At 38.4% G+C, this 13017-nt stretch overlaps 1 protein-coding gene across 1 annotated transcript; it reads left to right on the plus strand.

The window, feature by feature from the left end:
* The first annotated feature begins 11558 nt into the window (after positions 1-11558).
* LOC131480197 (olfactory receptor 5P76-like) lies at positions 11559-12497 on the plus strand. The gene has a single exon (XM_058663439.1). The coding sequence runs from the start codon at positions 11565-11567 to the stop codon at positions 12495-12497; it is 933 nt and encodes a 310-aa protein (XP_058519422.1). The 5' UTR covers positions 11559-11564.
* Positions 12498-13017: the final 520 nt, after the last annotated feature.

The following is a 13017-nucleotide window of genomic DNA, read 5'->3' on the forward strand; positions in this document are numbered from 1 at the left end:
TGACTGCTGTTTTTTGTGTGTGAAATTTGTTATAGCTGCATTCCACTGAATATTATAGTAAAATAAGAGTGTCTGTCGTTGAAGAATAAGGGTACTTTAAAACCGTTAAGGCAATTTAATTAAACAATAATTTAGTTGTGCAAAAATAATTTGAAATCCACACATAGTATTTTTATATGAATCTTCCATTAATTGCTTGAAGACCTTCCATTCACACTAATTTAAAAAATTTTCTTTGCTTCCTTTATTTTTTTCTAAAGGAATCAGAGTGGCACAAACTCAACCAACCAGCTTTCTTCTGTATTTCGATTGAGTATGATTTATTCTGAATACACAAAACATGGACAAAACAAAAATCTTGGAAAATGCAATACTTCTTTTTTTTAAAGACTTATTTATGCTTATTGGAAAGGTGGAGATACAGATAGGAAGAGAGCCAGAGAGGAAGATCTTCCATCCAGTGGTTCACTCTCGATGTGGCTGCAACGGCTGGAGCTGAGGCAATCCAAAGCCAGGAACCAGGAGCTTCCTCTGGGTCTCCCACACAGGTGCAGGGTCCCAAAGCTTTGGGCTGTCCTTGACTGCTTTCCCAGGCCACAGGCAGGGAGCTGGATGGAAAGTGGGGCTGCCGCAATTAGAACCAGTGCCCGTATGGGATCCCCGCACGTTCAAGGCAAGGACATATCCGCTATGTTATCACGCCAGGCCTGGCAATAATCCTTAATAAATGCTTTGAATCTCTATATTTGGCTCAAATTTCTTTCCTGTCTCTTAAGAATTTTTCCTCTTGGTTGGTCCTCTTCCAAATTGTTAGACCTATCTATATAGTTTAGCCCCTGCATCAGGACTTTCCCATATGCAGTACTTCTAGCTGAAATACACTTTTTTTCCTTCGACTATGTATCAGCTAGTTATGCTGCAGGCAGGAACTAAGCATTGTCTCCCAATCTCTGGGAAACACTTCCAAAAACTGCAGAACAAAATAAGAAATGCTGTTATTACAGATGTTGTATATTTTCTTTAAAATACTCTTTGTAATTGCAATTATATACTCAGTGTCTATTTCTGCTGTAACACTAGATTTTTCACAGACATTGGTATAACAGCTCCCTATTTCATAGAGTTCCTGCAACACAGTGAACATACATGCACACTCAAATAAATGAATGAAAAATCCGTTTATTAACAAATGGTGTAATGAAACTTTTGTTCTTGCTTGAATCACTGATTTTGCTCTCTTTGAATCCTGAACATGGATGTGTAAAGTGCTTCTTTGTGATGCATCACGCCGCATGTTACAGATAGAATCTGTCACAACTGTGACAGGTCTTAAGAGCCATCAAACTCACCACATCTACACCACTGTGTTGAACTCTGCTATAACCTGATTTTGCAAATAACATTCCAGACTACTTTATTAAAGTACTTGTAATCACACTATTGACCAATTTCTCTGCTGTCTCTCTGCTAGCTGGAGAATCAGATGTAGAAATCTGATGTTTATTATAGCAATAGTAGAGAAATACATATATTAACAACAGTGACTGACAATACCAGATTGTTGACTCCAGTTCAAACTGTGCAATTTGTGATTTATAAGTGTCAAAGTCTCTGAGTAACCTTATGCACTTTTTTGTTTTTTAATTCTTACTTCACACAGGATATAACTGAGACACAAAAAATTAATATAAAAAACTTAGTATTCTGATTTCTTTTAAGGATTCTAATCTCTGGAGGAGCAGAGGCAGGGGCTATTTGAGAACATTTTACTACTAGGGATTTTGACAGCTTTTGCAAAAAACCCTTTCTGTTCAAACAAGAATGGAGACATTCCTATGTGAGAACAGCATCTTAATTTGTATCAGACCAGCTTACTGAAACACACTAGGATTTTAGATACATGTTATATATGTTTGAAGGCAAAGTTGTGTTTTCATTGAGGCTGAAGCAAAAAAGGGATGCAAATTTTGCAAGATGCAAAAGAAAATGTTTGCTTATGCTCTGCAAAGGGCAAGTTAGAACCTCCAGTAAACATTCACATTCACAGACAGAATTTCTAAGGAAATTGTTATTATAATAAACATTAGAAATCTGTGGTGGGGGAAGGAAACCTGTGGAGAGAGAGGAGAAAGCACAGAGCCTTTGGAACTCTATCACAGAGACAAGATGGCACTATAGGATGAGGACAGGTTTAAACCGATAAAGGATCATTAGGCAGGGGAAACACAGAGTGCTGACTCCAGTAAATACAATACAGGCCAACAGCAGAGAGGTACCTGGAGACCCATGGATACGGGAAAGCAACAGGAGCGGTGTTGTAGTGACCAGATACCCTATCAGTGATCAGCAATTTGTGATTGGTAATCAGAGCTCCACTGGTGGCCAGAACTCTACTGGCAGCCAGGTGGGAAGGGGCTCAGGAGGTGAACACAGACATAAAAATGCCCATCCTGCTGATTGTTTGATATGACCAAGAGAAGAGACAGAATAGCAGACCTCAAGTAGTGGTGAAGGAACAAGGTGGATTTTATTGCCCAGACCCCCACAACTGGCATCTAGGATGCCATTTTTTTTTAGAGATTCATTTATTTTCTGTTGGAAAGGCAGATATACAGAGAGGAGGAGAGACAGAGATGAAGATCTTTCATCTAATGGCTCATTTCCCAAGTAGCCACAATGGCTGGAGCCATTTTGAAGTCAGGAGCATGGAGCCTCCTCTGGATCTCCTACGTGAGTGCAGGGTCCCAAGGTTTTGGGCCATTCTCAACTGCTTTCCCAGGTCACAAGCAGGGAGCTGATTGGGAAGCAGGGCTGCTGGGATTAGAATTGGCACCCATACGGGATGCCAGCACATTCAAGGTGAGGACTTTCAGGCCTCAGGAAGCCTTTTTTTTTTTTTTTTTTTGGACTGAGGCAAAGGCTGTGGGACTGGAGGGATAACAGCAAGTTGTGCATTTGTTAAGCTGGGAGCAAACTTACTTCTGGCTTAGTGCATTGCACTGGTCCCACAGAGAAAACAGTACTGACTTGGTAACCATCAGGTTCCACACAAAATAGGTCGAGGTGGCTCTCAGACCTAGCTGTCACCAGATCTGGCAAGACCAACACCCAGTGATTTAGGAGAGGTGGTAATTCCATAATCCCAGGCATTTCTGGAGCTGGGAGTGAGAAAAAAACCTGTGTAGGCAACGTTGTGGCCAAAGCACAGGATCACAGTGGGTGAAAATGGTAAGCCTGAAGATGGGCCTACAGAGCCCATGGTAGAATTAGCAGAAGAGCCTAAGACTTTAACTCGCTGGAAGGAGTGGCACAAGTGACAGCAAACAAAGAACCAGGTACCGGTCACAATAAGTAAAATGAAGGTTGTATATTAGATGCTAAGAATTGTACCATAAATAAATTCAAAAATGCAAAAAAATATAACTCACACCTGTACTCCTGAATAAAGCCAGGCCCCCAATGAAACTTTTAAATACATCTTAACAGCAAAATACCAGACTTCCTACCACTGCTTCTACATGCAATGTCATTACACATATAAAGAGCAGAATGCTGGAGTCAAGACTACAACTAAAGGACTATATTGCTGTGAAACATAGGGGATATGGGGGGGTGGTTGGATGAGGAAGGAAAGGAGTGTAAATGGGGGGAAGCCCTAGATCTACAAAAGTGTAATATGAAAATAATAATATTGAAAAAAGTGAATATCAAAAAAAAAACAAACTTAGAAAAAGGTGGTATTAATAGAACAGAAAAACTTCTGGTTATATCTGCCCAACTTCAAACATTTTCAGATGAAAAAATATAGTACTCTTCTACTGTGCCACACTTCTCTGGGTCATTCAGGGAGCTAGCTAATCACCAGCCCTCTCTGTTCCAATTGTCCTGTCTGGCTTATTGTCAGTGGGGCCCAAACTTTCCAGTGGGAAAGTTGCCCACTGTCATCAGGCAACAAGACTTAATGAGATGGTATGAAGTGAAACTAAACTGGTACTCTCTCCTCTGTGAATGAGGGTTCAGTAGGGAGCAGAATTTGTAATCCCACCTACAACAACAAAGCAGTGTGAATAACTCTCCACTTTTACTCTGGTAGTATCAGTGAAGCGTAACAGTAAGCAGAATTTACTCAGAGCAAAGGAGAGATGCAAAATTCAGTGACCCACTTCAAACTCATCGATATTAACAGGGAAGAGAAAGAGCTGAAGGACCACATCAACCACCTGTAGGTTAGCACTCGCATCTTGGTAAATGGATGAAACCTTAATGTAAACTCCTGTTACAGCTTTGTCAAAGCATGAGCATTGTCTGCTAATTAAAGGGTGGACATGATCCAGAACCTCATAATCTTATCTAAAAATCTCTTACACAATGAAAAATTGCCTGTCATATGAAGAACCAGTTACAATACACGACAACACTACATCAACCGGATATTGATACCTAATATTTACATAGCCATCAAAATGTTTCAACAAGCAATGATTAAATCATTTAAGGAAACTGAATATGAAGCTTTGAAATCAAAAAAGAAGTTGGGCCCAGAGCCGTGGCCTAGTGCCTAAAGTCCTCGCCTTGAACATGCCGGGATCCCATATGGGCACTGGTTCTAATCCTGGCAGCCCCACTTCCCATCCTGCTCCCTGCTTGTGGCCTGGGAAAGCATTTAAGGATGGTCTAATGCCTTGGGACCCTGCACCCATGTGGGAGATCTGGAAGAGGATTATCTGGGCTCCTGGCTTTGGATTGGCACAGCACCGGCTGTTGCGGTCACTTGGGGAGTGAATCATCAGATGGAAGATATTTCTCTCTGTCTCTCCTCCTCTCTGTATATCTGACTTTGTAATAAAAATAAATAAATCTTTTAAAAAAAGAAGTTATAGTAAGGAATCAAGCAGAATTCATTAAACTGATACATACAATCAATGAAATTAAACAGGCACATGAGCTTGCCAGATGGGCTCAATAGTATGTAACAGATGCAAAGGCTGAAATAAAAGAGTAGAAATATTGGGAACTTGATTAAGTGTGTATGGAATATGTCTAATCTGAACAAGGAAGAAAACAGATTGGAAATTACAAATAGAGCTACCTATACCCATGTGACAACAGAAAGTAAGAGTATTCCTATTTTGCTTGTTTGTTTTAGGAGGAAAGAAGAATGAAAGGAAACTACAAATATTTGATGAAACACTGGCTTAAGATTGCTCAACACTGATGATACAGTCACAAATTCAGGATGCTGACCTAAACTCAAATAGCAAAGTATCAACGATATCCATACCAAGACACTTCCTAATTCAACTTTTAAAAAGTAAAGACAGGGTCCAGTAGGATGACCCAGTAGCTAAATCCTCACCTTGCACACACTGCTGGGGGCACCAGTTTGTGTCCCAGCTGCTCCACTTCCCATCCAGCTAGCTGCATGAGGCCTGGATAAGCAGAAGACAATGGTCCAAAGCCTTAGCACCCTGCCTTCTCATGGGAGACCTAGAAGAAGATCCTGGCTCCTGGCTTCAAAATCAGCTCAGCTCTGGCTGTTGTGGCCATTTGGGGAGTGGAAAGGTCCTGGCTCCTGGCTTCAAGATCAGCTCAGCTCTGGCTGTTGTGGCCATTTGGGGAGTGAAACAGTAGATGGAAGATTTTTCTTTCTCTCCTCTCTGTAGATCAGCCCTTACAATAAAAATAAGTAAAACTTAAAAAAAATTAAAGGCGAAACAATTTTAAAATGAGCAAGGGGGAAAGTACTCATCACTTCAAGGGTAAACAAAGTTTGAAAGAATGAATTTCTCACTAGAAATAGTGAAAGCAGAAGCCAATGTCTACCTAAATTCTAAATAATTTTTTTTACAAGTATTCTGGATGAGAAGCATGAATGGTTGATGATAAGCATGTATATAATCAAATGTTTGACAGTCAAGTCGAATGAACCAATTTATCATCCTCCACTCCTGTGTGTGTGTGTGTATATATATATATATATATAATATGCATATATTAACATATATACATGCAGGTGTTAAGAAGGAGTAACATCAACTTTATTGGCACGTTTCTAGTATATGACATACTAGTGTCCCGGCAGTACATTAGATTTATAGTTTACTCATTTTATGAAACTGTAACTTCATAAAATTTGACACATATCCCATTCTCTTACCCTCTGCTCCTAGTAACCACCAGGCTGTCATTTCTAAATATTCAATGCTTTAAAGATTCTACTTGTAAGTGAATTCATGCAATAACTTTCCTCAAATTAATGTCCTCAAATTGTGTCCATGCTGTTACAATAATCTGTCTCTCTTTTTCTTTCCCTCCCTCCCTTACTCCCTCCCTCCTTTCCATGTATGTTTGCCTTTGGCCAACCTTGTCATGAAAAAATGTCTATTCAGGCTCTTTGCTCTTTTAAATATATTTGTTTGTGAGACAGAAACAGAGAGATCCCTTATACTAATTCGCTCTCCAAATGCCTGCAATGACTAGACTAGGTGTGCCAGTGTGGGGACCTAACCCTGATCTCCTGCAGGGACAGCATGAACTCAACTGAGCCAGCACCACCACCCAGGGTAAACAGCAGCAGCAGAGAGGTGGACTCAGGGGCCAGAGCCTATGTCAAAACCAGCCACCCAGAAACGGGATGCTGAAGATCCAACCAACTAAGCCGAGTGCCTGTCTCTGGAAGGTTTTTCCTTCTTCTTTATCTTCTCCTTTTTCTTCGACTGTTGACCTGTGTGTGGTCCTTACATTGGTTCCTTATCAGAAAATTACATACAAATATCTTCCCAAGTCTATATGCTATCTTTCCATTTCAATTGATTTTTTCCTGATTTTATACTCTGCCTAGATCATGTGCAGATTTTCCTAAAAATAGATTTTGAAAAGGAACCTCGCCTTAAAAGGAAACTGGTAGAGGAACTTGAGAAAGAAGACATAAATGGAAATAAAGCATGAAAAGATGCAATTTTAGATAAAATTCTAGTTCTTCAATGGACATTATTCATAAGTCATAATGCTATAAACATTTACCTTCATAACTTATAATTAGAGTTTAAACAAGTTAATGATAATTGGAGAATGTAGTATGAAGGTATGTGTAGAGGAAACTCAAGAAAAAGAATAATTATACAGAATAGACATTCCCCACAGTTAAGCCAATTAAATGTGAGAAGTATTACTTGAAACTTGAAGTTTAAGAGTATAAAGCTAAAATACAATTGCATTTTAAAAAGGGGGGGAGGAATTCACAAACTGTGTTTACTTAGAATGCAGAATTGTACAGAAACTAGGAGCTACCTTTCTATTATGACAAAGTCAGTGCAAAGAATAATTACGTTTATCATATGAAGGGACATACAAGAAAATTCATTAGAACAGTAACTGCTATGAGATGATAAATGGATAGAGTGTATATGGGATTTTAGGATGAACAATCGCAGCATTGACTCTGATGAGTACATGAAAGGAAATCAGGATCCTGACCATTAGACTGGGGCTCAGGACCAGGCTGTAGACTGAATTTAGAGATATGCATGGTGTTGAGGGAGATGTCCACACATTAAGGGACTCCTCGCCATGGATGCACTTAAGCCTTGGTGCCATTAGTTGTGCCTGATGCACATTCTAACATTCAGTCTGTCCTGAATATTAAACTTAAGATGAAATTTCACTAGAAAAGTACAATTATGCAACTAAATTGAACTAAGCCTAGACTAACTCATCTGCAAAACACCAAACATTGCATGTATTAAATGATGGAGTGTGTGTCAGCAGAGTGCCTGGCAAAGTAGAAGCCCTTAATGAAAGTCAGCACTCCCCATAGTAAAACACACCAAGGGAGTATTAAAAGGGTGAGACAGGACCATGTAAATTTAAGATAACCAAGAAAATTAGAATGACTCTTCCAGTAGAAGTTCATTGTTTCTACTACCAGCCATCTTCTCATGTAAATTATTAATGGAAGTAATTATTTCAAGGTATAAGAAACCAAGGCTTACATGGAAATCATTCACATCTGGCGTTACTTTGAAGGATTCTATCTAATCAACTTTAAAAAGATTTAGTTGCAGGACCAGCACAATAGCTCAATTGGATACTCCTCCACCTTGTAGTGCCAGCATCCCAAAGGGTGGCAGTTCATGTCCAGGATACTGCTTCACTTCCACCCAGCTCACTGCTTATGGCCTGGGAAAGCAACGGAGGGTGGTCAAGGGCCTTGGGATTCTGTCCCCATGAGAAAGACCTGGAAGACACTCATGGTTTGTGTTCTGGCCATGTGGCCATTTGGGGAGTGAACCATGAGACAGAAGATCTTTCTGTTTCTTTCTCTCTGTAAATTGTCTTCCCAATAAAATTAAAGAAACCTTACAAAATCTCTATTTAAAAGGCATTTGGTTTGTATATTTTGATACAAAAAGTTACACATATATCTTAAATAACTATACTATTTAAAATACTCAAGGACCTTTGGCATCGAACGACTAAATCCCCAAGAAATTGAACAGCATGTTTTACATTTATTACCATCAAAAATTGGAATAGATGAATCCAGGAGTGCCACTTATGGTTGCAATTTGGCATGCTTTAATTTGAAATATCAAAGTCAACCAAAGAACAATATTTACATTTGAGATAATTTATTATATTATACTCAATAATTATGAAATGAAAATCTACAACATACAAATTAAAAATACATGCTCCCTTGGGGATTGACAGGACCCTTGAAGTTCAGCTGTATTTGTCTGAACTAAACTGCTCATATGCACTGGAGGATGTGAGGATGATCCCTGGTGCTTTAGAATTCACATCTGAATTTCCAGAATCTTCAGAGACTCGTCGTCAAGAGAAAACAACAAAAAAGCATGGCTGCTATATAATACATGACTCTGAATTAATTACTAGCAAAATGAATGAATTCTTAGTTCAGAGGTAAGATTTTGGTATTTGTGAGTTTACTGGTTTCTATTCACCATTTAAGAACATATTTTATTAGTAGTATTGTCTTTATTCTTGAGGAACAGTTTCTTTTAAATTTAGTTCTGAGTTGCTACTTCTTGAAATCTTTACATAGCATTGTGTGTTAAACCTGTGATTTGAAGTAAAAGTATGTCATTGAAAATATTTTTAAAAGAAAAAATCCAAGAGGAGGAAGATGGCTGGGGAGCAATTGCAGGAGAAAAGAGAAGGTGGGAAGAGTCATTACACTCCTAAATCTGCATTGTGGAAAATATGAAATGTATTCACGTCTTTAAAAAAATGATAAACATCTAAAGTTGCACCTGCATTGACAAAGTAGCTGAGAAACACAAATGGTTACCAAATAATTCATGTGAATTGGTTTCCATTTTCAAGTTACTGTTGAATACAGATGTAATGCAGATTAAAAGATTTATCATTTATTCTCACCCATAATTTAAGAACCTCAAATAGATTTTTGCCCAACTAAAAATCAGTATCCAATTATAATAATATGTTCATGGGATTTGAATTGTTTTTATACATTGTTAGTAAATGTTTCTTCTTTTTAAATACTGGTCTGAATCCATTACACCATACTCTCCAAATGATCTGAACAAAGATAAGGAGATAAATGTGAACAAGGCCACATTAGACTCAAATCACTGAGGTAACTGCAGTTTTTTGTTTGTTTATTTTTTGTTAAAACTTTTTATTTGGAAGGCAGAGATACAGAGGAAGATGGAGACAACAAGAGGGAGAGCATCTTAGTTCACTCCCCAAAAGGCTGCTGAAACCAGGAGCCAGGAACATCATCTGAGTTTCTCATGTGTGTGTAAGGGACCCACTCCAGCTTTCTTTCCTAAGAACATGAACAAGGAAATGGATCAGAAGTGGAATAGCCAGGACTTGAACTGGTGCTCTTACAGAATACCAGACCATTGCACATAACTGCTTAACCTGTTATACCACAACAATGGCTGCTGAGTAAACTATGTTGATGGTAATATTATTTCATTTTATACTGTTCCAGTTAGAAAAGACTGCTATGACAAAAAAATTATTTAAACAATGATTCAATTATGCTCTAGATGTACAATTGCAAAAAGATTTTCAAGTGATTCTTTTGTGATTTGAAACATGTTCAAACTATTTTCACAGGAAGTATTAAAAACAGTTACTAACTTTACGATAACCTCATTCATAACTTTAATTTCCAATTCATTTCTGATTCTTATATTTCTCCTTTAAAAGGTGGTCTTGGGGTAGGCACATAGCCTAGCATTTCAAGGTAGCACCCCACACCAGAGTGCCTGGATGACATTTCCTGTCTCCAACTTGCTTCTAATGCACACCCTGTTGGACAGTGGTAATAGCTCAAGCATTTGGGTTCCTATCAACCAGATGGAAGACCTGCATTAAGTCCCAGTGTCCTAGCTTCAGCCCAGACCACTGCATGGATTTCAGAGCAAACTAGTCAACAGAAGCATGCACTTCCCATCTCTCTGCCTCTCAATACAAATTATTGCAATTTTGAACTATGCAACTAGGCATCTCTGTTATGCATTGGGTGTCACAAAACTGAATGGCCTACAGCTATTATCCCCAAATTAAATGTATACAAGGCTATGGCATAATTAGCATGTAATTTCATTGAAATTATGGCTATTAAGGGCAAGGACTGACTGCAGTTCATAGTATAAGTCTACTATTTCCTGTGCAATTTTAGGTAACTTAGTTAATGTTTTAATATTCAAATTCTCTACCTATACAATGGAAATAAAAGCATTAAATATTATATCACAGCCTTTAAAAATGAACTCGCTCTGAAACTTTGAATCTTGTGCCGTAACTTAGAAATCATTTAATAAATGTGAGATATTGCTCAAATCTCCATTTCATAGAATGATTTTACCCGTTTCACATTTAACTCCTTTGTTTCATTCCTTTTGTTATTGTCCTATAGCTCAACATTTTGAAGCTCTAGATTAAAATCCATTTAGAAATATTGTATAAATTTAAATGAAACGGCGTTTGGTGCAGTACTTAGGTGTTCCGTGGGGTACTGTACCCCATTGTATAGTGGTTATGGTGTGAGCTCTGCCTCCTCATCAGGTTCCAGTTTTCTATAATGAGCATGCAGGGAGGCAGTAGGCGATGGCTCAAGGACCTGGCTCCCAGCTCCCCATCAGGGACATCCACACTGAAATCCTGACTCATGGTCTCAATCAGGACCAACCCCAGCTATTACTGGCACCTTAGGAACAAATCACTGCATGAAACATACTGCTGTCTCCTCTCTCATTCAAATAAAAATAAATTAAATCATACATACAGACAAATATACACAGTATTAAAGCCATTTTCTGGTATTTCTAATATCAACAGTTTTTAAAATACAGGAAAGCTCAATACAATAAATAAGAATATATAAACCCTGGCACTCCAGAATAAAAGAAAATACTAATGCAAAATAAATACACGTGATTCATCTGTTTACAATAACTTCCAAGCACATGCTAATAGAAATGAAACCTTGATGTCTCTACATCCATTGATACATTATTTTCACAGGTTGATTTCATCAGCACCTCTACTATCTCAGATTCGTGATGGATGAGAACCTCACTACAGTGTCAGAGTTCATCCTGCTGGGCTTAACAGATGATCCAATCCTACAAGTCATCCTCTTCATGCTCTTCCTATGCATCTACCTGGTGACTGTGTCTGGAAATCTCAGCACCATCATTCTTATCAGAATCTCTTCTCAGCTCCATCAGCCCATGTACTTCTTACTGAGCCACTTGGCTTTTGTTGACATGGGCATTTCATCTTCTGTTACACCCAACATGCTTGTAAACTTCTTGAGGAAGAGAAGCACAATATCTTACCATGGATGTGTCACACAGCTTGGCTCAGGAGCTTTCTTTGGAACATCTGATGCCAGCTTCTTAGCTACCATGGCATATGACCGCTTTGTGGCAATTTGTCACCCACTGCTCTATTCAACCAAAATGTCCACACAAGTTTGTGTCCAGTTACTTGTAATGGCTTATGTAGTTGGGTTTCTGAATGCCTCTACTTTCATATTTTCTTTCTTCTCTTTACTCTTCTGTGGACCCAACAGAGTCAATCACTTTTTCTGTGATTTTGCCCCTTTGGTTGAACTCTCCTGTTCTGATGTCAGTGTCCCAGCAGTTGTCCCCTCATTTACTGCTGGCCCCACCATTATAATTACAGTGTTTGTCATAGCTGTCTCCTACATCTACATCCTCATCACCATCCTGAAGATGCGCTCCCCTGAGGGACGTCGTAAGGCCTTCTCCACATGCACCTCCCACCTCACAGCAGTCACTCTGTTCTATGGGACCATTACCTTCATTTATGTGATGCCCAGGTCCAGCTACTCAACTGACCAGAACAAGGTAGTGTCTGTGTTCTACATGGTGGTGATCCCCATGTTGAATCCCCTCATTTATAGCCTCAGAAATAATGAGATTAAAGGAGCTCTGAAGAGACATCTTGGTAAGAAAGTATTGTCTTAGTGACGGTGGTGGATTCTGTAGATTTTGATGTAATAACATTACATGAATAGAGTTAAAGGAAGTTGAGTGGCTATACTTGGAATAAATGTGTACATATAAAATTACATAAAGTTGAATAAATTGAAGCAGACTTTCAGATATTGAATACTAAACTGTGTACCCACAGTGATATTATTAATAAGCTTAATTTATACTTCAGAGAAGAACGTTTTAAATGGCACATTGAAAATTATGTAAACCTTTTGTTATTTCAAATAAAATTTTCTATCCTATGTTTGCATTTGCATGCTTACAATCTTTATTTTCAACAGCATCTTCTTTTAATCAAGGATAATAGCTATGGTTAGTATGACTGTGCATTCTGAGATGAAATGAAAAGTACAACATAAAATAAATTTGCTAGGGATATATTCCATCAAATGGGGTTCTGGGCATGATGAGTTTTTTTGGATCCTTACCATTTTTTTCTTAAAAAGATTTATTTATGTTCAATGGAATGTCAGATATACAAAGGGGCAGA

Source organism: Ochotona princeps, chromosome 4 (genome assembly GCF_030435755.1).
Source record: "Ochotona princeps isolate mOchPri1 chromosome 4, mOchPri1.hap1, whole genome shotgun sequence".
Classification (NCBI taxonomy): Eukaryota; Metazoa; Chordata; class Mammalia; order Lagomorpha; family Ochotonidae; genus Ochotona; species Ochotona princeps.

Bases quoted from the DNA above. Each gene is read 5' to 3' on its own strand.
- LOC131480197 (XM_058663439.1), top strand. From the start codon at position 11,565: ATGGATGAGAACCTCACTACAGTGTCAGAGTTCATCCTGCTGGGCTTA.